The sequence below is a fragment of the Acanthopagrus latus genome, chromosome 5 (assembly GCF_904848185.1).
Source record: "Acanthopagrus latus isolate v.2019 chromosome 5, fAcaLat1.1, whole genome shotgun sequence".
Taxonomy (NCBI): Eukaryota; Metazoa; Chordata; class Actinopteri; order Spariformes; family Sparidae; genus Acanthopagrus; species Acanthopagrus latus.
Window position 1 is genome coordinate 31,163,805 of NC_051043.1, and position 21,369 is coordinate 31,185,173.

A 21,369-nucleotide genomic window follows, 5' to 3' on the forward strand; every position below is an offset into this window, starting at 1 on the left:
AGACAGTGTAACTTGCTTTGATTTCCTGTAGAAATTATGACCGCCAAAGACAAGAACTACTCAGAGAACTGCGAGAAATTGGATTGGAAGAAGTATCTCTGAAAAGTATTTTAGAAGTCAAGCGGGAGGGGAAAACGCTGTTTCTCTCACTGGTCTGTGTAGCAGGATATAGTGCACTACGGTGTTAGTCCCATAGATGGCAGCAATGCAACTTTTGGATGCCAGCTGCTGTAAAACCCAGAAGAAGAAGGAGAAGAACCTGAAGCGGGAGTAGGAGGAGGACAGCCGTATCTCGGTCTGCCGTTAGTGTACAGTTAAAAACGATTTCTGTCTCCATGGCAACCCGCAGGGTAGTGCAGGTGTACCTGGACCTGCTGTCGCAGCCGTGCCGGGCGGTGCACATCCTGCTGAACTGCAACAAGATCCCGCACACCGTCCGAACCGTGGCTCTGAGGAAAGGTGAGCTGCTGGCAGGCTGGCTGGTTAACCAACAGACTAACTGGCTGGTTAACTAACAGACTAACTGGCTGGTTAACCAACAGACTAACTGGCTGGTTAACCAACAGACTAACTAGCTGGTTAACTAACAGACTAACTGGCTGGTTAACTAACCGTGCTGAGGTCAGTCAGTAGTCTTCGCTGTTTCTACCCTCCGCCCTGGTGAACTTCGACCCACATATCAGCTCTTATCGCTGCTCACCGGTCTTCATTCAGTTTGTGACCGTTTTAAACTTTCTTTAAGAGTTATACAAACGTGTCATACACGTCACGATGTTCTTCTGATGAGTTCACTCATCAAATAAACACAAGAAGCGTTCAGTTACATTAAAATGGCCGTTTCTATCGGGATCTGTGTTAAGCTGAAGTTTCTCTTTATAAAGTGAGTTTGTCAGTGTGGCTGCTGAACAGCACGCAGGGAACATTAAACTGCGTGATTTCTGAACGTATTTTGATTCGACCTGATCTTCACTGTGTGCAGGAGAGAACAGGACCCCAGAATTCACCAAGCTGAACCCCATGAACAGAGTTCCTGTGATGGAGGACAACGGCTTCGTTCTCACAGAGAGGTACACACACACACACAGGTACACACACACACAGGTACACACACACGCACAGGTACACACACACGCACACACACACACACACACAGGTACACACACACGCACAGGTACACACACACGCACAGGTACACACACACACACACACACAGGTACACGCACACGCACACAGGTACACACACACGCACACAGGTACACGCACACACACACACACACACAGGTACACGCACACACACACACACAGGTACACACACACACACACACAGGTACACACACACACTCACAGTGTGGTCAAAGTGTGTGTGTGTGTGACAGTGACGCCATCCTGAAGTACCTGGCAGCTAAGTACAAGGTCCTGGAGCACTGGTATCCACGGCAACCAGAGAAACGAGCCAGAGTGGACGAATACACAGCCTGGCATCACAACAACACACGGCCACACGCTGCTAAAGTGTTCATACTAGAGGTACACACACACAAATACTTAAGTTTGTTACTGTCTCTATCTGACTTTGTATTTTGATTGTATTTATATTTGAATGTTGCTGCTATGATAATCTATTAATAAAGTTATCTATCCATCTAAATTTAAAGTTATTCCTCTTCAGTCACACCTGTCTGTCTCCATCTCCACCTGTCTGTCTCAGGTGCTTCTCCCAGCTCAGACCGGCTCCCCGGTGGACGAGGGGCGTTTGATTCGCGCTCTGTCTCAGCTTGATGAGACTCTAGACAAACTGGAGTCCATGTTCCTCCGCAGACAGCCCTTTTTGTGCGGCGATGACATCACTGTGGCAGACCTGCTTGCGGTCTGTGAGGTCATGCAGGTCAGCCACTCCAATTGGTTTACAAATTGATCAGCTGTGGTGCTCAGTTATTGGTTGCTGGTTCTGAGCATGCTCAGTATGTCTCTGCAGCCGATGGGCGGGGACAGAGACATCCTGAAGGATCGTCCTCAGCTGCAGCGCTGGAGGAGCAGAGTTCAGTCTGCTGTTGGCGAGTCCTTCGACCAGGCGCACGCCGTCCTGTATGCCCTGAGAGACCGCCGCAAAGCCAAGCTGTGACATCACACATGTGGGCGGAGCCAACAGACACCTGCTGCCTGACCGAGGGAGGAGCCAATCACCATCAAGAGAAACTGAGCTGATGAACAGGTGTCTGAGTGTCTGCCCTACTGTTTAATTAAAACATAGATCAATAATATGACTGATTAGTCACAAACAAACTAACTGTTTGGAATCACTGATGATTTATGTGTTTCAATTCTGGTTACGCTCAGCGTGAGAAATAAAAAAAGTCCTGACAGTGAATTGTGCCTTATGCTGAGAGACAGACGAGTGAGGGGCAGACAGGTGAGGGGCAGACAGGTGAGGGGCAGACAGGTGAGGGGCAGACGAGTGACTGACGTGTTTCTAAATAATCATCAGTTTGTTTGTAAATATTTAAAATCATGTTTGTAATGAAGAGAATCAAAGTTATTTTTTGTCAGTTATTTATTGATTCATTGATTTGTCTCTGTCACCTTCTTGTCACCATGTTAACAGGAACTCTGAGCTGATGTTCTGGTTTTTAAGTTTGTTTCAGTTCCATCTTATCGTCGACTAATTGAAGCAAGACGGTTAAAAATAAAAAACTTTATTAGAAAATAAACTTATTTACAGTTTTGCAGTAGTGAGCTAGTGTGGATCCAATTGGCCTTCTACAGTGGGGCAGGGGGCGGGGCTTGGCTCCGTTTGGCCGGATGGTCCTCAACCTCTTCCTCGACTCGTCTTCGTTTCCGCCCGACACCTCCAGCTGCTGCTGGTCCCGCCACTTGCTGAGTGGAGGGGATGTGGGCGGAGTTATTAATTCAGGGGAGGGGTTATTTCACTGACACAACAATTGAGTGAATGAGTGTGTGTGGATGTGGTTACCATGACAGCATCATCATCATCATCATCATGGTACATCAGTCTGTGAGCTGTCCGCACCATCACCTGATCCTGAACACATCACAGTCATTCTGATGACAGCACTATGACATCATCAGGCCACAGATGACATCATCAAACAGTTTCCACCATCATTCTGACAGGAAAGTGATGATACGTTTTGTTAGTCTGCAGGACTGGTACCTGTAGCCAGGGATGCTGCAGAGCCTCGTCGATCGTCATCCTCTTACTGGGATCAACAACCAGCAGCTTCCTCACCACATCCTTTGCTGTAACCATGGAAACACACACTGAGAACTGTACGAGTATTACATGAGTACCACAGTAGTATTGCCGTAGTACCTTGGTCAGAAATGTTTCTCCACTTGGATGGAACCATGGTGAACTCTCCACTGATTATCTGCTCTGTGATCGAATGATTCCCAAAATCCTCGTGGAATGGTGGATAACCACCAAGACTGAGAGAGAGACAGAGAGAGAGACAGAGAGAGAGATTAACAACCAGTGAAAAACTAGACACAGACAGACCTCCAGGTCAGTCAGCTGTTGATCAGACAGATTGACAGGAGTGAGACCGGTGTCTGAGGGCTGCTGAGCCTACCAGACGAAGAGCAGGACCCCGAGGCTCCAGGCGTCCACGGCGAGGCCGTACCCTGTGGTGGAGGCGTGAGTGAAGACTTCAGGAGCGAGGTAAGATGGAGTCCCACACAGAGTCCTCATCAACATGGCCTCCTCCAGGATCCTGGACTGGTTGAAGTCTGTCACCTGACATATACACACACACAGGTGTCACTGTGACAGCAGGATGAGGATGATGAGGATGAAGGTGTGTGTACCTTGATGAGACAGATGTCTTCCTGAGAGGACAGCAGGACGTTCTCTGGTTTCAGGTCTCTGTGGATGATCCCGTTACTGTGGAGATACTGCACACAGACACACGCACTTACATGCTGTGTGTGTGTGTGTGTGTGTGTGTGTGTGCGCGCGCTGGTTTCCATAGCAACAGTATCTCAGTCTCACCTGGACCGCTCTCAACATCTGGTAGAAGTAAAGTTTGGCCACGGGCTCATCAAGCTGCTGCTTCAACTTGACCCGATGAAACAGCTCCCCCCCCTCCATCCTGACACACACACACACACACACACACACACACACACACGTCCTCTGATCAAAAGATCAACACACTCTCTTATTGTCACCATGACAACAGTCAGGCGCAGACAGAAAACACAGATGACCAATAAGAAGAGCCAAAAAACATCAGACTGCCCCTTTAAACTCACAGCTCCAACACGATGTAGTAGCTGTCCTCCGTCTGGTAGAAGTCCTCCGTCCTGATGAGACAAGGCTGCAGGTCAGAGGAGATGAGGAGAGGAGAGGAGGACACAAGGAGACAAAGAGAGGAGAGGAGGAGACAAGGAGAGTCCAGTTAGTCCAGATCTAAAAGTCTGTAGCATGCCTTTTCTTCGGTTGTGTTGGACTCACATGGTCGACTCTCTGCAGGATCTCAATCTCTGTCTTTGCATTTCGTGTTGCCGTCTGTAATTTGACAAAAACAAACAGGTCGCATGACATCATCTCAGCCTTCCATTGGTCCAGAGGAACATGAAACTTCATCTCAAGTTGAGATTTCATGTTTGTAGTTTTTTACGTTCTGACTTCTGCTACAGCCGTCACAGGATGGAAGGATGGAAGGAAGGAAGGAAGGAAGGAGGGAGGGAAGATAGATGGAGAGCTCTCAGCCAGTCAGAGAGCAAATGAGATGACTCACCCCTTCAGACTGAAAGTTCTTCTTGTTTATGATTTTAACTGCAAACTTTCTGCAGGTGGAGCGCTCGAAGGCCAGCTTCACTTCCCCACATACACCTCTGAAACACACACACGCACACGCACACATTATCTGACTGATGAGAAAATCAATTCATTTAAAAATGTGATACAGCATGTAATCTGTAAAGTAACTAGTAACTAAAGTCATCAGATAAATGTAGTGGAGTAAAAAGTGTTTGAAAAGGCATTTAGGGATGAGCTGGCGAGATGGGATGTTCTGTTTTGGGTAGAGTAGAGGCTGTCAAAATGAATCTGCTTCCAAGACTCTTGTTCTTGTTTCAGTCTCTCCCAGTCCGGGTCTCTCTTGAGAAGAACGGGATGGACTCAGCCTCCCCAGTATAAAAAACACTATTTTTGGGCTGTGCACCTTACAGCAGTGGTGGCCATGGAGACAGGATGGGTAAACAGAGAACAGAATTCACTGCCAGCTATACCTCTATCCGCCCTGATGTTTTTGAGCAAACTGTCCCAGAAGAAAATGGTAATCAAAAATGTATGGGTGAAGCACAGCTTAAAAGTGATCAACTGTCCAAAAGAGAATCAGAGGAACATCTGCCTTTTCATGGGCGTTGCACATTGCTGGAAACCCGGATTTCCCCCCATCAACAATGAATATCACCTTTAAAAGATGGGAGGGCAGGGACTTAAGTGTTATTGACCAGTTGTTCTGTGACAATGTTTTACAGCCATTCTCATATCTCCAAGACAAATTCTCCTTACCCCGAAGTGATATGTCCCGGCATTTTCAGATTAGGCATTATATCACAAGTCATACTGATTGGAATACAACTAAAGATGCTCCGTCACACACAGAAATGTACTTTATTAATATAATTAAACATCAAGTACCCAACAAAAAAACATGTCTCCCACATATATAAAAATCTGTTATTAGATACATCAGATAATACTTTTTATTTAAAAAATAAATGGGAGTTGGAGTTAAATGTTATAATCGAGGTGGGAAACGATATGTACTGGATGTCATAAGGGTATAAGGAACATGTGGAAAGAGTTTGACTGGAAGATGAAGGCGAAATTCTTTAAGACACCTTTGGTGGTTTCCAAATTTGTAGATGAGCCAGCTGCACTATACTGCTGGAGACAATGCTGGATGGTTGGCGACCATTCGCACATATTTTGGGAATGCCCAAAGCTGCTTCCTCTTTGGAAGGCGGTAAAGAGCGAAATCGATACGGTTTTGGGGATTGATTTACTGTTTAGCCCTAGTCAGTTTCTTTTTGATTTAACTCCTGATGACACATACACTAGAGACCAAAAGCACCTGTTACACATACTTTTGATGACTGCTAGAAAAATGGTGACAATAAAATGGAGGAATCCACAGCCACCCACAGTGGCGCAGGTGTATGCAATAGAGGCTTTAACTGCTCAGTTACAATTACTGTCAGATGTATTAAAGGGGAGGTGGCTGCCTATTGCAAGATACCTCTCTAACTGAAGGAAACCCACACTGTGCTGCACTGTCCCGACTGTCCATTCTTCTTTCATTTATTCATTTAATCATACTGTACTCACTGTTATTGTTCAGCTTGCTGGGCTCCAGTGTGTCTTCAGCTCTGTTTGTCTTTGTTTTTTTGTGTTTTTCTTGTACTGTATAGATACTCTGTGCTGCTGTCAGAGTGTTTTGTACTGTGTTTTTTCTTGTTAAATAAAAATAAAGTTAAAAAAAAAAGTGTTTGAAAATGTTCTGGACGCAGGAAGTGACATCACAGCGTCAGACTCACGTGCCAATCCGTCGTGTCAGCAGATATTTCTCCTGAAGCTCCTTCGGTAAACAAGACTGATCGTCTGACATCAGATCAATGAAGACAAAGACTGCAGACAGGTCAGAGAGACAGACAGGTCAGACAGACTGGCAGTATGAGGTGAGACCTGGTGATAACAGTACAGCACAGTTTACAGTAGTACATCTGCAGTATTACTGCAGTATTCTTGCAGTATTCTGACCTCGGTTGCGCTGCTCAGACAGAGCTAGCACGGCATTGTTGACCAGAGGAAGCTTTTTGTCTTTTCCGATCAGAATCCCGTCAACAAACGTCCCGTTGTTACTGTAGTCCTCCACAAACACCTCGCTGCCCTCCTGACACACACACACACACACACACACACACACACACACACACACACACACACACACACACAGACATGAGGCTGCTATTGCTCATTAACGAATCGCTGGTGAACAGGAAGTGACCTCACTCTGTAGATCCTGAAGTGTTTCTTGCTGTAGATTCGGAACTTTTTGGACCTTCTGTCATCTGGATCATCGAGCACATAGTTACACTTTGAGTCCCGTCCAAACAGGTACTGGTCCTCAATACAGTCTGCACACAAGCAACAAACATAACAACTGAGCAACAGTATCAGGACTCATATCAGAACCAGTAATGGACCTGGTATCAGGACAAGGGTCTCTCAGGCTCTAGTTAGCATGTGAGCTAAGAACTGGTCTCACCGTGGCTCCTGAAGCCTCGGGCCATGGGCAGCAGGCGGCCCCAGGGTTCAGCCTCGGGCTCCTCAGGGACGGACGGCAGGGTGACGGGGAGGGTGTCCACGCTGCTCAGCGTCCCAGAGCCACTGGACGACTGGCTGGCTGAGGTTGGCCCACTGGAAGAACTAGAGCCAGTCTGGGACTGGGACTTAGACTGGGATGGGGACTGGGTAGACTGGGTGGACTGGGACTGGGCCTGGGATGGGGACAGGGTGGACTGGGATTGCTGCCCCTCCTGTGGACTCTCTTCAGACATCCTGCAGCTCTGCAGATCAACCACATGGAGTCAGATTCTAGATTCTGGATCTCTCAGGTTTCACAGCTGCACCAAATTACTTTTACAAAATTAAACATTTTAAACCAATTGTGCAAAAACTCATCATCACCAACACAGCAAACACGATCTGAACTGGTCTCAAACATCTGATGAGTCAATCTTCAGTTCGGCACAAATTAAACATCAAACAACTCAGAACTTTTACTTCAGAACCTCATTAACGTGGACCCGTCTTCAGTCTGTGAGATGTTTCCACTGGAGACTGACAGTACCAGAGCTGGAGGTCTCATCCAGGTGAAAAGACTTGATATGAACTAGAACCAAACGACCCGGTTTGTGATCCTGCTCCACATCCGCTCCCAACCCGCCGAGCTGCTTCACCGCTGCGTTGAGCCGGGCCGAGCCGGGCCGAGTCGAGCCGAGCCGGGCCGAGCCGAGCCGAGCCGAGCCAAATTAATGCACGGACATCAGAGACACTCACCGGAGCAGAGTGTCGCTGCAGCCGGACTGCCCGCCGGGTCTTTGCAGGTAAACTCACCGGACCGAACACCCGGGACACGTGGAGGACGGTATTTTTTCCCCCGTGCAGTAGACGTATTTCCTTGTGCCGTATTTTCCTCTTGCGTCACATGACGGTCCCAGCCAATGAGAAGTTAGAAGATCGGTCACGTGCGTTCGAAGCTATCGGTTGAGTTTCCGGGTCTGATTCTGGTCCATCAGAAGGAGCCTATGATCAATAATGATCAGTAAGTGACGGAAGACTGTTGGTGACGGAGGGACTGAAGCACCTGTCTGTCAGTCAACCTGCTACCTGTGTGACGTCATGTCCAAACAGAGGAGCGCTGCTAAAACTCTGATCATCACAGACGGTGAGTGATCAACTCAGCGAGGATCGATCATCAGTGATCTGTAGTCTGATCGATATGTTGATGATGAGTCTGTGTCGGTGAAGAAGCTTCAGATCAGCAGCTTCACTGCTACCACAGCTGCAGTTATTCATACGGAAGCCCAACAGGGACATGTTGTTTTTGCTGCTGCTGTTGTTGTTATTATTGTTGTTGTTGTTGTTATTGTTGTTGCTGTTGTTATCAATGTTGTTGTTATTATTGTTGTTGCTGTTATTGTTGCTGTTGTTGGATAAACGAGTTGACAATCTGCAACTCTTTCTCTATGGAGGCCAGTTTGTGCCAGTTAAAGAAAACAAAGAAAACATGAAATGAGAAAAAAGTCTCATTATTTCATTAATGAGACTCATTTCATGTTTCAGACACTTTATTTATTGAGGTGTCTGAAACTTTTTATCTCACAATTTACATGTATATTTTAAATGTCATAATTATGACAAGTTTAGTCGTCTTCTTATTTTGTGTTTAACTAGAGGACACACTCGTCTATGTTTCTGTACATGAACAAATCTGTTGTTTTAGAGCTCTAGAAACATTTTGTGTTATTAATGAATTAAAATAACTCAACACATCTGCAGTCTTGTAGACGTCTCACAGCTGCAGACAAGCTGAGGACGTCTCAGATGTTTGACATCAGAAAGTCGCGCTGTGCTGTAACGCTGCTGCTCTTTTGTCCCTCAGCAGATGAGGAGGTGGAGGCAGAGGAGCTGAACCCCTTCTCCTTCAGAGAGTTTCTACGCTGGAAGAACCAGGACCCAGACCTGGACCAGGTCTCAGAACAAGACCTGGACCAGGAGCAGACACACAGAGAGGTACTGAAGAAGAGGAAGAAGAGGAGGCACACCGTGTTCACTACAGCTGTCTCTCTGACCTGTCTGTCTGTCTGTCTGCAGGCCAGCAGCTCTCACAGGTTGTTCGATGTTGTGACCTTTGACCCTGAAGTCAGGACCGGGTTTTTCTTGGAGCCCTCTCTGGCACCACAGGTAGAGTGACATCATTACTGACATCATCATTGGTACTTACAGTATTACTGTAGGTAGTTTTTAGTTTTTATCAGGTCTGTTTTTCTGTTTTTTAAAAGTCTTTACGTTGATAAGCTGACAGGATGTAAGTTATCTGTCTGCCTGTCTGTCTAATAAGGAGGAGGAAGATTGGGGGCGGAGCAGCTTCCAGTCAGGTGTGGACAGCACCTCATCCATCTGTACAGAGGAAGAGGAGGAAGAAGAGGAGACCAGGTGAGTCATGTCTGCTGCTCACTGATTGGTTATTGATTTCTTCAGGTAGAGGCGGAGCTTAATAAGGTCATCCCACAGTGAAAACAGCAGAAGTGATGCTGACGGCTGATGATGTGAAGTTGCATCAGTGTGTATCTGTTCCTCCTGTACTCAGTGTCCAGGTCATCAGGAACACCTGGAGACATTTAACTCACCTGCAGCAGGGCAGAATGACAGAAATGCCTCTCTGACATCAGAGCAGCTTTTCCTAATAAAGTGCTGTAACATGCAACATGTGGGAATGGGACAGGTTCTCCTCCAAACCTGAAGACCAGCAGGGAGCAGCAGGAGGAGGAGCAGGAGGAGGAGCAGGAGGAGGAGCAGGAGAGAACTATGAAGGAGATGATGAGACCTCTATTGCTGAACCGGTCATCTCCTGCAGGAGGAGGAGTGGGAGGAGCAGTCAGATGCAGGTGACACACACACACACGCACGCACGCACAGGTTAGGGTTCAACATACGTTAATATGACTGTGTGTGTGTTGCAGTTGAAGGAGGAGAACCTGTCCTTGAGGAGGACCATCAGGGAGCTGCAGAGGAGATCAGAGGTTAATGAACGCAGGTGAGCATCAGCCAATCACATGACAGCACTGACCCCAGCATTCACAGTATTTACCCATCATGCCTCTGTGCTCTGTCATGCCATTCAGAGTGATGGAGCTGTCAGAGGAGCTGCTCCAAAGGAAGCGTCGGGAGGAGAAGGAAGCTCAGGATCTTGAAAACATGGTTCACTCAGTAGAGCAGAACCTCCACCTGATGACGGTGGGGATGCTAACAGATGCTAACAGAGGCTCCATCAGATCAATAACTCAGCTGATTTTGTTGTATGATGCGTGTGTGTGTGTGTGTGTGTGTGTGTGTGTTACAGAAGCGAGCAGTTAAAGCAGAGAACAGTGTCTCCAAACTGAAGGTGGAGCTGCAGCAGCTGCAGGTACAAAGTTTGTCCTCTGAGGACGACAATGTGAACATGTTATCCAGAGAGGACAGGTAGTTTGAAAGAGGAGTAAAAGAATCCATCATTGTCAAACAGTATGTGTGGAACATCTATGGTGTCATTTCAGTGCCAAAATCCATGCACATAAAGGCCACTCTGCACGCTCGCCGCCACTCTCTGCACCTTCTACTCGCTCGCCTTTGCTGAGTTTTGGCACTCTGGGACCAGACATTGAATAGACGGCCCCATAACCCCCCTCCTTTCTGATTGGTCACTTTAAACATCTACAGGTCGGAGCCAATCCGAGGCAGAGTAGGGCGGGTCATCATTGCAGTTGGTGGCAGAATCTGATACTGATTTATCTCCCACTGTGTTAATTTGTCATGAAATGCATTTAAACGGACATCCGGTATGGGCAGCACCATGTGAAGACGTTTTGTCGGACTCCTCACGGGACTACCAAGTTCATATTATTTCTCTTCTTAAACTACTTTCTATGACCCTACACACGTGTAAAAACGAGTCAGATCAACAAGTTTCTAAATTTTGAAGAGGAAAATGTCAAAAATTCGCCAAGGAAATAAGTATGAGTCAGAGGCTAACGCTAATGCTAGTGCAGCAGATGATGCAAGCAACAATAACCAACAGGCAGTGCTGCTGGCCTTCGAGTCTTTAAAACAAGATTTGATGGCGAAAATGGAAGAAAAGGCGACAGCCCAGTCAGCAGAACTCCGGATCCAGATTGGCCAGTTTTGGACCGAACTACGATGTGCAGTGGAACAAGTGGATAAACGAATGGAGGCAGCCGAAACTGGAGTGTCTGAGCTGGAGGCTGAGGTCAGCGGTCGCTCGGACTGGTTTGCTGCTATGGAAGCAGATGTCAGCATTAGGAAAAAAGAACTGACCACACTGAGAGACCGCTGCAAGAATTTGGAGGTGAGATAACAGCGTTGCAATATACACATAACGGGAGTGAAGGAAGGCCGTGAACATGGGAAACATCCGTCTCAGTTTGTGGCTAACCTGCTCAAAGAAGTGCTGGATCTCAAGAAGCTTCCGACCATAGACCGAGTGCACCGCACCTCTGCAGTAAGCCGATGCAAGGCAGTCTCCCACCTCGGGCATTTGTGTGTGAAGTGTGTGCCATTACTTCTCTGAAAAAGAATCGCTTCTGAAGAAAGCCATGGAGACGAAGTCAGTGACTACTGCAGACGGCGACCATATCCGGATCCTGCCGGATTTCACCCAGGCCGTGAGTAGGCAGCGGGCAACCTTCACCGAGGAGAGACGGCTGCTTCAGGGCTTCTCATTTTGGAATATTTTGATATTCTTGTTGATGAGCGGAAAAAGAACCATCTCGAGCTTTACTAACAATATGTATAAGAATGAATGTGTCGATTTTTGTTTTGTTTTGTTAACATACTACATTATCAGCATACTCAACTTGAATAGATACATTGTAACAGATGAGACATTTTTTGAGTTCTACGTTTGTTCCTGTGGGGAGACCACATGGTACAAGTTACAAGTTGTGTGTTATTTGAATGTGTGTTCAAGTGCCCCCCCATCATTTTATTTTATTTTTTTTGTATTTTTACTCTATCATCAAGCTCAGGGAACCTGTGTTGCAGTATCTTCAGAACCACCACCAACAGGTCACAGAGATGAGGCAGTGGCACTGTGTGAAAGGTCAACTTAATGGCGTTGGATAAAGGTTCAGACAGGGCTGACTCCAGGTTGATGAATTGGAATGTAAGGGGTTTAAATCAACCAGTTAAGAAAAGTAGGGTATTTTCTCAATTAAACGAATTAAAATCTGAAATACTGTATTTGCAGGAAACTAACCTGTTAAATAAGGACCAAGCAAAGCTCTGCAGAGGAGGTTTCACGCATGTTTTCCACTCTGACTCCGGTAACAAGAGTAGGGGAGTGACTATTCTCCTGCATCAGCATGGGCTGTTTAAGAGTCTAACATCATAAGGGACAAAAATGGCTGCTATGTAATCATTCAAGGGAAATTGTTTGGTAGGCCGGTGGTGCTGGCACATATCTACACTCCCAAATGGGATAATGTTGATTTCTTCAGGAATCTTTTTTTACTTTTACCGGGTCTGGATTCACATGATTTAATACTGGGGGGAGATTTTAACTGTGTGTTGGACCGCTCCAGTACAAAGGTCACTTCATTTAGCAAATCGGTGCGATGCATTGATACTTTTCTTCAAGCTTATGGAGTCATTGACCCCTGGAGATTCAAGTATCCAACATCCAAACAGTTCTCTTTCTTCTACCCAGTACATCAAACCTACTCTAAATTGGTTATTTTTAATAGACCAAAAATTACTACCCATGATTAGTCAAGTAGAATATAACAGTATAGTCATTTTGGATCATTGCCCAGTACTTTTGAGGCTTCAGTTTCCAGAAAACATACTTCCTAAAGGTACATGGTGCCTCAACTCAAGATTATTTGCTGATAAAAAATGTGTTTATTTCATAAACACACAAATAGACCTATCATCACCCTCAGAGAACTTATACAGAGAGAGAATTTTGAGGGGCGCCGCTCAGCTGGGTTGGTAGCGTGTGCGACCCATGTGCCGCAGCTCAGCAGCGACCCGGGTTCGACTCCCGGCCTCTATCAATATGGGAGGCACGCCAGTAAACCATCAACTTAAACAGTTGCTAAAGGACGGGAAAGGTAATACAGTTACAGATCGAAGGGACATTAATGCTCAGTCTAAGTCTTTCTATGAAAGCTTGTACACCTCAGAAGCAGGTGATGGGGAGTTGGTAGAGAATTTCTTTAGTAAACTGGAAATGCCCTCCTTAGCTGAATCAGACAAATCAGAACTGGAAAGGAATATAATCCTAACAGTGATTAATAGCGCAATTTAAAAAATGAAACCCGGAAAGGCACCAGGCCCTGATGGGTTCCCAGTAGAATTTTTTAAAACATTTGGTCCTAAATTAAATTCATTATTATCGAAGGTATCTGAAGAGGTTCTGGGTAAAAAAAGTCTTCCCCGACTATGACACAGGCTTCTGTCTCTTTATTACTGAAGAAAAAAACAAAGATCCGCTAATATGTGAGTCCTTCTGCCCAGTCAGTTTATTACGTTGCGACTATAAAATTCTAACCAAGGTGTTGGCTGGTAGGCTTGAGAAAATTATGCCTAAACTGATTCATCCAGACCAGATGGGTTTTATTGTAGGCAGACAACTATCAAGCAATCTTCGTCAAGTATTCAACATTATATACCAACCTAACAATGTTGAGTCAGAGCTAATACTGTCCCTGGATGCACTGATCTGGTAGGAGTGCGAAGGGCAGGACATTTGCATAAATTATCATTCTATGTGGATGAACTTATCCTTTTTCTTTCAGACCTGTGCACCAGTATAACAATTGCTCTTGAGCTCATCACCATGTTCGGACAGATTTCCAGATATAAGTTAAACTTAACTAAAAGTGTTTTAGTCCCCATAAATGTCAAAGCACGCCAGATGTCATTCCAGGACTTTCCTTTCTCTGTTAGTAAGGATAGCTTCACTTACTTGGGTGTTTGTGTCACTTACAAGTATAGGGATCTGTTTGACAGCAATTTCAAAATGGTTTTTAACAAGGCCAACAGGACATGGAGAGATGGTCAACCCTTCCATTGTCGCTTGCCGGAAGAATCAACTCAGAAAAATGACTATCATGCCCAGATTTTTATTTCTGTTCCAAGCAATACCAGTCTTTATCCCTAAATCCTTTTTTAAGGACTTACATAAGCTCATATCTGCTTTCATTTGGAATAGAAAAGTACCCAGAATATGGAAAGAATATTTGGAAAGACAAAAAGGAGATGGTGGGCTGTATCTGCCCAAATTTCTGTATTATTACTGGGCAGCCAATATCCACAAACTGATGTTCTGGGTCTCTGATGTATCAGATGATGACTCTCTGGTCTGGTGCCAAATGAGTAATCCTGTTTCGCTTTGCTCTTTAATTTGTTCCTCATTACTCCTAAGTAAACGTTGTTGGACGAACAACCCGATAATTTCTGGCTGCCTGAAGACATGGGTGCAGTTTGGGATTCATTTTAAGCATAAACAAGCTCTGGTCACTTCCCCAATTCTAGCGAACATCAATTTTGCCCCATCTCTCACAGACCCATCTTTTCAGTTTTGGCATAGGAGAGGTATTAAATGTGTAATGGACCTTTTTAAGGTCCGGCACTTCATCTCTTTTGAGCAGTTTAAGAAAGACTTCAGTATATCTCAGTCAGATTTCTTTAGATCCGGACAGGTGCAGAGTTATGTTAAGACACACTTCTCTCTAACAACTCGTCAGAGTACATGGTAAGACGAATGATTGAGCATGGACCCAGTTGACAGAGGTCTGTTGTCTAGGTTATATGATAATATCCAGAGGGTTGCCGTCATATCACTGAACCGATTAGCAAGGCTGTGGGAGGAAGAATTAAGAACCACCATACCAGATGTAAGCTGGCAGGCAGCAATTACATTGGTAGACTGTTCGTCAATATGTATTTGTAAGTTTTGCAAAGGCTACATTTATCTGTAAGTAAGCTAGCCAAACCCTACCCAGGTTCAGACCCGATTTGCCTCAGATGCAGGCAGGAACCAGCCAGCAGAGACACAAATAACAAAGCACCCGGCTGAGGCTATAGCATTCTCCACCACGTCTGATACTCCTTATTTGGAAGAAGGTCACGCCCCCCTCTCATAGGCGTTGGGTGAAGGAGGTCATGTCCCATCTCAGACTTGAACAACTTAAATACACTGTCTGGGGCCCTACCCAGAGATATCATAAAGTTTGGCAACCGTTTCTATCCTATTTTGAGGATGAACTCCCTGACCTCAATATAGTGTAGCCAAAGGTTACTCCCCCCCTTTTGTGTTTGAATATAACTCTGTATCTGCAGTTATGTGTGTATATGCATATATTTGTATGTGTATATGTATGGCTACTTTGTATATACTGAGTCATTTTTCTGTTTTAATTTCCTGATCTGGTTTTAATTTTTATTGGGGTTGTTTTTTTTGTTTTTTTTTACCCTTTCTTGGTACTGGGCACTACTGTGAGTTTATAATGTGAAAATCAATAAAAATATTCGAATGATGATAATGAAATGCATTTAAACATGCTAATAGACAATATTAAGGCGATAATAACAACAATCCTCACTGTTTCTAGGTGCTGGCTCAGACAGGGCACCAGCCACTGAACAGCATCCTGCAGCTCTCCCGACCATAACAGTCCACATGGAGTAACATTAATATATGAATGGACCTTTTTCTTTCACTTAATTAAAATGAAAAAGAGAAAGACATTTTAATAAAATAGGTTGATTGATTTATTAATTTTATTTATGAGTCAAATAATGCAGCCACATTCTTAAAATGAAAAAGCATTTCTGCAAATGCATTTTAATTTAAATATTAGTCGCTTCCATAAATTGCAGCCGGTATATACAGATCAGGGTTAAACAGCCTCCCTGCTGTTAGCCATCAGGTCTAATGTGTGTCGTTGTTGTCTTGTTAACTTTTTACTTTATGTTGTGCTCTGCAAAATGATGTGCTTATGGCAGGCTGGCAGGCCCATTCACATATTAATGTTACTCCATGTGTCTGAGAATGAGTCAGAGACAGAGTTTCACAGAGTTTATAAAGTGTCTCCAACTCAACAACTCACTAAACTGACACATTTGTTAAGGGAGTCTGGGGACTTTCTCCACGGGGACAAAGAAGTCGCCTATATTGTTCCTGTTTAGTGTCTTTGTAACATGTGACATGTTCAGATCAATAACATGTTTCTTCTTTCATGGAGTGTAAATGGTGAAATCAGTGTAAACAGTGTGTTCAAACAGCTGATCAGTGTTGGCAGGTAAGACTTTAGCACTTTAGACACAGAAGCAGACAGGCTGGTACAGACATGCTGCCACAAACTGACACTTTTTACAAGGAGACAAACAACTTCAGCTTCTGGTTTAATGCTGAATTCACGAGAAGGACACAATGAGTCAGAATTTGAACAAACTGACAGATAATTGAATGAGTACCTGTGTGTCAGGTGTGTGAATAAATGTTACTTGTGTGTGTCTCAGGTAGAGGTAGACTCTCTGCGCTCAGAAAACGACAGTCTGAAGGCTGCTGAGTCTGAGGTCGTCATGACAATGAAACACAACGCCCAGGTGGCATCTGAGTACCTGAACAAGACAGCAAGCCACGCCCACTCCTCCATCCGGTAAGTATTTGTGAACAGGTGTGTGTGTATGTGTTAATGTTACAGTGTTAGCATGCTATTGTTTAATCTGTTGTGTCTCTGATGTACTGCAGTGTGTTGTAAAGCCCAGCTGACTGGTTCTGTTCAGTGATGATAGTTTTAAAGAACTTTCATTCACCAGACATTCACATTCACCAGAATGGGTCTGGATCAGGGGTGCTCAATACGTCGATCGCATGACATTTACCCCGCAGAGCATTAGAAAAGTGGCATGACTGTTTTTCCATTGCTCTGACCTCAGACCGGCCGTAGGCTGGTTGATCTGGGATCCGACGTGATAACTGGCTGATGATGATAGGCTGACGGACTAACCCTATCATCCATCCTGTCACTTGATTGATATACAGGGCAGCCAGTCAGATGACAAGTGATTGACAACTGACGTTGCTCTGGGTCACCGCTCATGCGCAAACAACGGCGCTAAGCGCAGCTCAGCTAACAAGCTAGTCAACGAGTCACGTCCAATTTCAAGTCCGCGCTTTTTTCTTCTAAACTAAAGAAATGTTATCAAAAATGAGTGGGGGAGCTAGACCAAGAAGACAAAAACGTATCACTTTCATACGGAATGGGAGGAGGACTTTTTTTTCACGATGTCATTTTCAAAGTGCGTTTGCCTCATCTGCCAGGCTACCGTCGCCATACCAAAGAAGGGAAATGTGGAGCGGCATTTTCGGACTGTTCATGGAAAATACGACACCGACTTCCCGCCAAAAAGTGAGCTGAGAAAGAGAAAGGTGAAGGAACTGAAATCCCAGTTGTCCGGACAGCAGTCACTTTTCACACAACATACTTCAAAAGCGAAAGCCGCCACCGAAGCATCATTTCGAGTGAGTCACGTCATCGTCCGAAACAAAAAGTCCTTCCAAGACGGAGAGATGGTAAAAGAGGCATTCATTGAAGCAGCTGACTCATTGTTCCGCGACTTTAAAAATAAGGCAGAAATACTGTCTTCAATCAAAGCTCTACAGCTGTCAAGAAGCAGTTACACGGCGCTGTGAAACAATGGCTCAGGATTTAACCCAGCAGATGTGGAAGGACATCGGAGATTGTGAATATTTTTCACTACAGTTGGACGAATCTACGGACGTAAGTGACACTGCCCAGTTGTGCATTTATATTCGTATGGTATTTAGTGATATCACTGCAAAAGAGGAGCTATTGACAATGCTTCCTATGAAAGAGTATACGCGAGGAGAGGACATATTTCAGTCGTTTAAAAACTTTGTTGAGAAAACTCAGCTCCCACTGTACAAATTGGTGTCCATCACCACGGATGGAGCGCCTGCAATGGTTGGCCACGTGAATGGCTTTATCGCGAAATGCAGGCAGGACGATGCTTTCCCAGACTTTTTGAACTACCATTGCATAATCCACCAACAAGCGTTATGCGCTAAAATGCTTAACATGAAAGAGATCATGGATGTGGCAACAAAGATCGCCTGTTCTATTCGAGCCAGAGCTCTTCAAAGACGGTTATTCCGTGCACATCTGGAGAAGGCTGACTGCGACCACTCTGAGTTGTTGCTACATACTGATGTAAGATGGCTCAGCCGAGGGAAATTCCTGCAAAGATTTCGAGAGCTCTGTCCAGAGATTAAGGAGTTTTTGCGTGAAAGTGGACATGCAGAATACAAGCAACTAAATGACGAGGAGTGGCTGTTAGACTTGGCATTTTTAACTGATCTGTCAAACATGTTGAATGACCTAAATCTAGAGCTGCAAGGAAAAGACAAAACAGTGATCAATATGATCGGCTCAGTTAATGCTTTCAAACGAAAGATGAAACATCTCTCCTCAAAGGTGCAGCGCCATGATGTGGCAAATTTCCAGAACCTGCAGTCAGAGCTGGAGACACAAGGGAAGGCCTGTGTGCAACTTGACAGTGCACGCTACATGGAGCAGGTTGACAATTGTCTGTCAGAGTTTGACAGGCGCTTTCAAGACTTTTTTTTGCTCGAGCCAGTCGCTACATTCATGTGCTATCCTTTTCGGGAAGATGCTGAGGTTGATTCACTCGCATCAAAAATTGCAACACTGTTTCACCTGAACTCTTCTGGAGTGGAAGATGAGATTTTGACTCTACAAGCCGACACTGAGCTGAAGTCCAGAGCTCATGGACAGTTCTGGAACTTACTCACTGAGATAAAGTACCCGAACATGAGGAAATGTGCTATCTGTTTGACTGCGTTATTCGGTTCCCCTTACTTGTGTGAGTCAGCCTTTTCCCACATGAAAATCATCAAGTCCAAGTACCGTACCAGCTTGACTGATGAACATTTGGAGGTGTGCTTGAGGCCGGCTGTCAGCAGCTACTGTCCAGACTATGTTTCCCTGACTGATGCACTTCAGTGCAAATCATCACAGTAAACTCAAGTGATTAAAAAATGATGTTCATAGTTACCTATTTGTGTTGTGCAATCTTGTCTGCAGTTGTACTATTAAAGATATATTTATAATTGAAAATATACCCTTTTCATTTTTGTAGTGGGTAGGTAGATCTCTTTGACTTGGACATTTTATAAGTAGCTCGCATGCTGAAAAAGTATGAGCACCCCTGGTCTGGATACTTACTGTCACCTGAGCTGTAGCAACTCACTGCAGCTGGTTGATGTGTGCAGTTAGCTGCACATGCTAATCCAGCAAGCTAACATCTCATCCTGAGTTTAAATGTTTTGAGTGAAAGCTGCTGCTGAGAACACTCAGGTGAGTCAGCATCACTCAGAGAACGACGGTAACAAACACTGATGTGACCAGCAGGTGGCACCAAACTCAGTCTGTTTTCTTCGGGAGGTGAAGGTGTGTGACCCATTAGTGTCCGCTCAGTGTGTTCTGGTTAATCATTTTTAACTCTAATGGTCTGTCTGTCTGTCTGCAGTCAGCTGTTGGGGGAAGCAGAGACTCTCGTTTTGGTTTCTCAGCTGCTGCAGTCCATCGACAAGATTTCAAACCTGGACTCAGAGTCCTGAACTCCTCCAGACCCGGTCTGAAGACCTAAACACATCACAGACTGAGTAATTAAATCTGAGGCTGAACTTGTAAATCCTGTATCTGATTCTTGTTATTAGTGATATATTCACTGTTTTATAATAAATAACTTTGTCAAGTCAGTTTTTCTTTGCGTCTGTTTTAAGTGAATAGTTTGATTTCTCAGGAAACCTTCATGTTCTGATGGATGCATATTCATCACCAAGCTGTTGTTATTTCACTCAAAACAACTCAAGAGTTGTGTAAATATTGGGATATCCAATATCCAGTGAACACATCACAACAGATCGAGAAGCTGTAGATGTTGGACCAATCAGAGATGACTGACAGAGCATCTATTCCTGCCCCCTTGCTCCCCTGTTGTGTGTGTGAAGAGACAGAAGGCATGGTGTCTGAGCACTGATGCTAACAGGAGCACTGGTGCTAACAGGAGTACTGATGCTAACAGGAACACTGGTGCTAACAGGAGCACTGATGCTAACAGGAGCACTGGTGCTAACAGGAGTACTGATGCTAACAGGAACACTGGTGCTAACAGGAGCACTGATGCTAACAGGAGCACTGATGCTAACAGGAACACTGGTGCTAACAGGAGCACTGATGCTAACAGGAACACTGGTGCTAACAGGAGCACTGATGCTAACAGGGTCGGGGAAAAGACTTAGGAAGTTGATGAAACTTCCAGAAATACCAGTTAACCTCGATAATGTCTGTTGGACACTGTGTGCTGTGACTTTGACAAAGTACTTGTGGGGTATCTTTGGAAAAGGTAAATTGCCAACTGCAAATCAGGAACAATTTCTTGGGATTCAGTATCTTGCTCAAGAATACTCCAACACGTAGCTCAGTCCCGCGCCAGGGGAAACAGGATTCGTACCAGCGACCTTCCGATCACTAGTCCACCAGCCCACTGAGCTACAGCCGCCCGTAAGTGGAATCAATATTTTGTTTGGATGTTTAACCTTTTATGTTTGTTGTGATAAGAAGCCGGCACACTTCAAAACCTCACGTCTTTGAGTCTCATTTAGACATTTCACTCTGCTCCAGCAGCCAAACCTACTGGTCTTTTGCACACTGTAATACTCATTCACCACCTGTTAGTCTCTCACAGGAGTATTACATGAGCTCCAGATAAGGAATTAAAACAGATGGAAAGAGTTAGCCTGACTGCCTGAGGGTAACAAAGCAGGTTTGTGCTTTCAGACTGGCCGTGATTAACATATTATGTTTAATTAATACTTGTGAGGACGTCCGCAGATTTCCTTCAGATTAATGTTAATAAGTTAATTCAGTTAATAAACACATACTGAACATACTGAAGTGTTTTATATTAACAGATTAATGATTATTAAATCAGTCACAAAG

General features: G+C 44.9%; 3 protein-coding genes across 7 annotated transcripts; 2 read left to right on the top strand and 1 right to left on the bottom strand.

Annotated features, from left to right (window-relative positions):
- Positions 1-210: 210 nt before the first annotated feature.
- Positions 211-2,536, top strand: gstt2 (glutathione S-transferase theta 2). 2 transcript variants are annotated; one of them, XR_005074920.1, is made up of 6 exons: positions 211-459; positions 980-1,085; positions 1,377-1,527; positions 1,709-1,885; positions 1,976-2,395; positions 2,426-2,536. XR_005074920.1 is itself a non-coding variant. In XM_037097210.1 (5 exons), the coding sequence occupies exons 1-5, from the start codon at positions 336-338 to the stop codon at positions 2,120-2,122; spliced, it is 687 nt and encodes a 228-aa protein (XP_036953105.1). In that variant the 5' UTR covers positions 221-335; the 3' UTR covers positions 2,123-2,368. The 2 variants fall into 2 exon arrangements, 1 of the variants encoding a protein (XP_036953105.1); XM_037097210.1 differs by lacking the exon at positions 2,426-2,536 and having other exon boundaries at positions 221-459; positions 980-1,067; positions 1,976-2,368.
- A 141-nt stretch (positions 2,537-2,677) lies between these two features.
- On the bottom strand, positions 2,678-8,234 carry chek2 (checkpoint kinase 2). 3 transcript variants are annotated; one of them, XM_037097199.1, is made up of 15 exons: positions 8,093-8,234; positions 7,299-7,599; positions 7,043-7,167; positions 6,791-6,923; positions 6,568-6,658; positions 4,761-4,857; positions 4,475-4,528; positions 4,273-4,337; positions 4,010-4,109; positions 3,826-3,912; positions 3,591-3,754; positions 3,332-3,447; positions 3,173-3,258; positions 2,972-3,040; positions 2,678-2,874 (listed from the first exon to the last, which is right to left on the bottom strand). In XM_037097199.1, exons 2-15 carry the CDS (start codon positions 7,588-7,590, stop codon positions 2,758-2,760), a joined length of 1,596 nt encoding a protein of 531 aa, XP_036953094.1. In that variant the 5' UTR covers positions 7,591-7,599; positions 8,093-8,234; the 3' UTR covers positions 2,678-2,757. The 3 variants fall into 3 exon arrangements, with proteins under 3 accessions (XP_036953094.1, XP_036953093.1, XP_036953095.1); XM_037097198.1 differs by having other exon boundaries at positions 7,825-8,181; XM_037097200.1 differs by having other exon boundaries at positions 7,817-8,181.
- A 43-nt stretch (positions 8,235-8,277) lies between these two features.
- On the top strand, positions 8,278-20,126 carry entr1 (endosome associated trafficking regulator 1). Of its 2 annotated transcripts, none has more exons than XM_037097203.1 (10): positions 8,278-8,480; positions 9,198-9,328; positions 9,410-9,499; positions 9,657-9,751; positions 10,041-10,203; positions 10,279-10,352; positions 10,441-10,552; positions 10,659-10,721; positions 16,841-16,980; positions 19,895-20,126. In XM_037097203.1, exons 1-10 carry the CDS (start codon positions 8,435-8,437, stop codon positions 19,983-19,985), a joined length of 1,005 nt encoding a protein of 334 aa, XP_036953098.1. In that variant the 5' UTR covers positions 8,278-8,434; the 3' UTR covers positions 19,986-20,126. The 2 variants fall into 2 exon arrangements, with proteins under 2 accessions (XP_036953098.1, XP_036953100.1); XM_037097205.1 differs by having other exon boundaries at positions 9,201-9,328.
- The last annotated feature ends 1,243 nt before the right edge of the window (positions 20,127-21,369 follow it).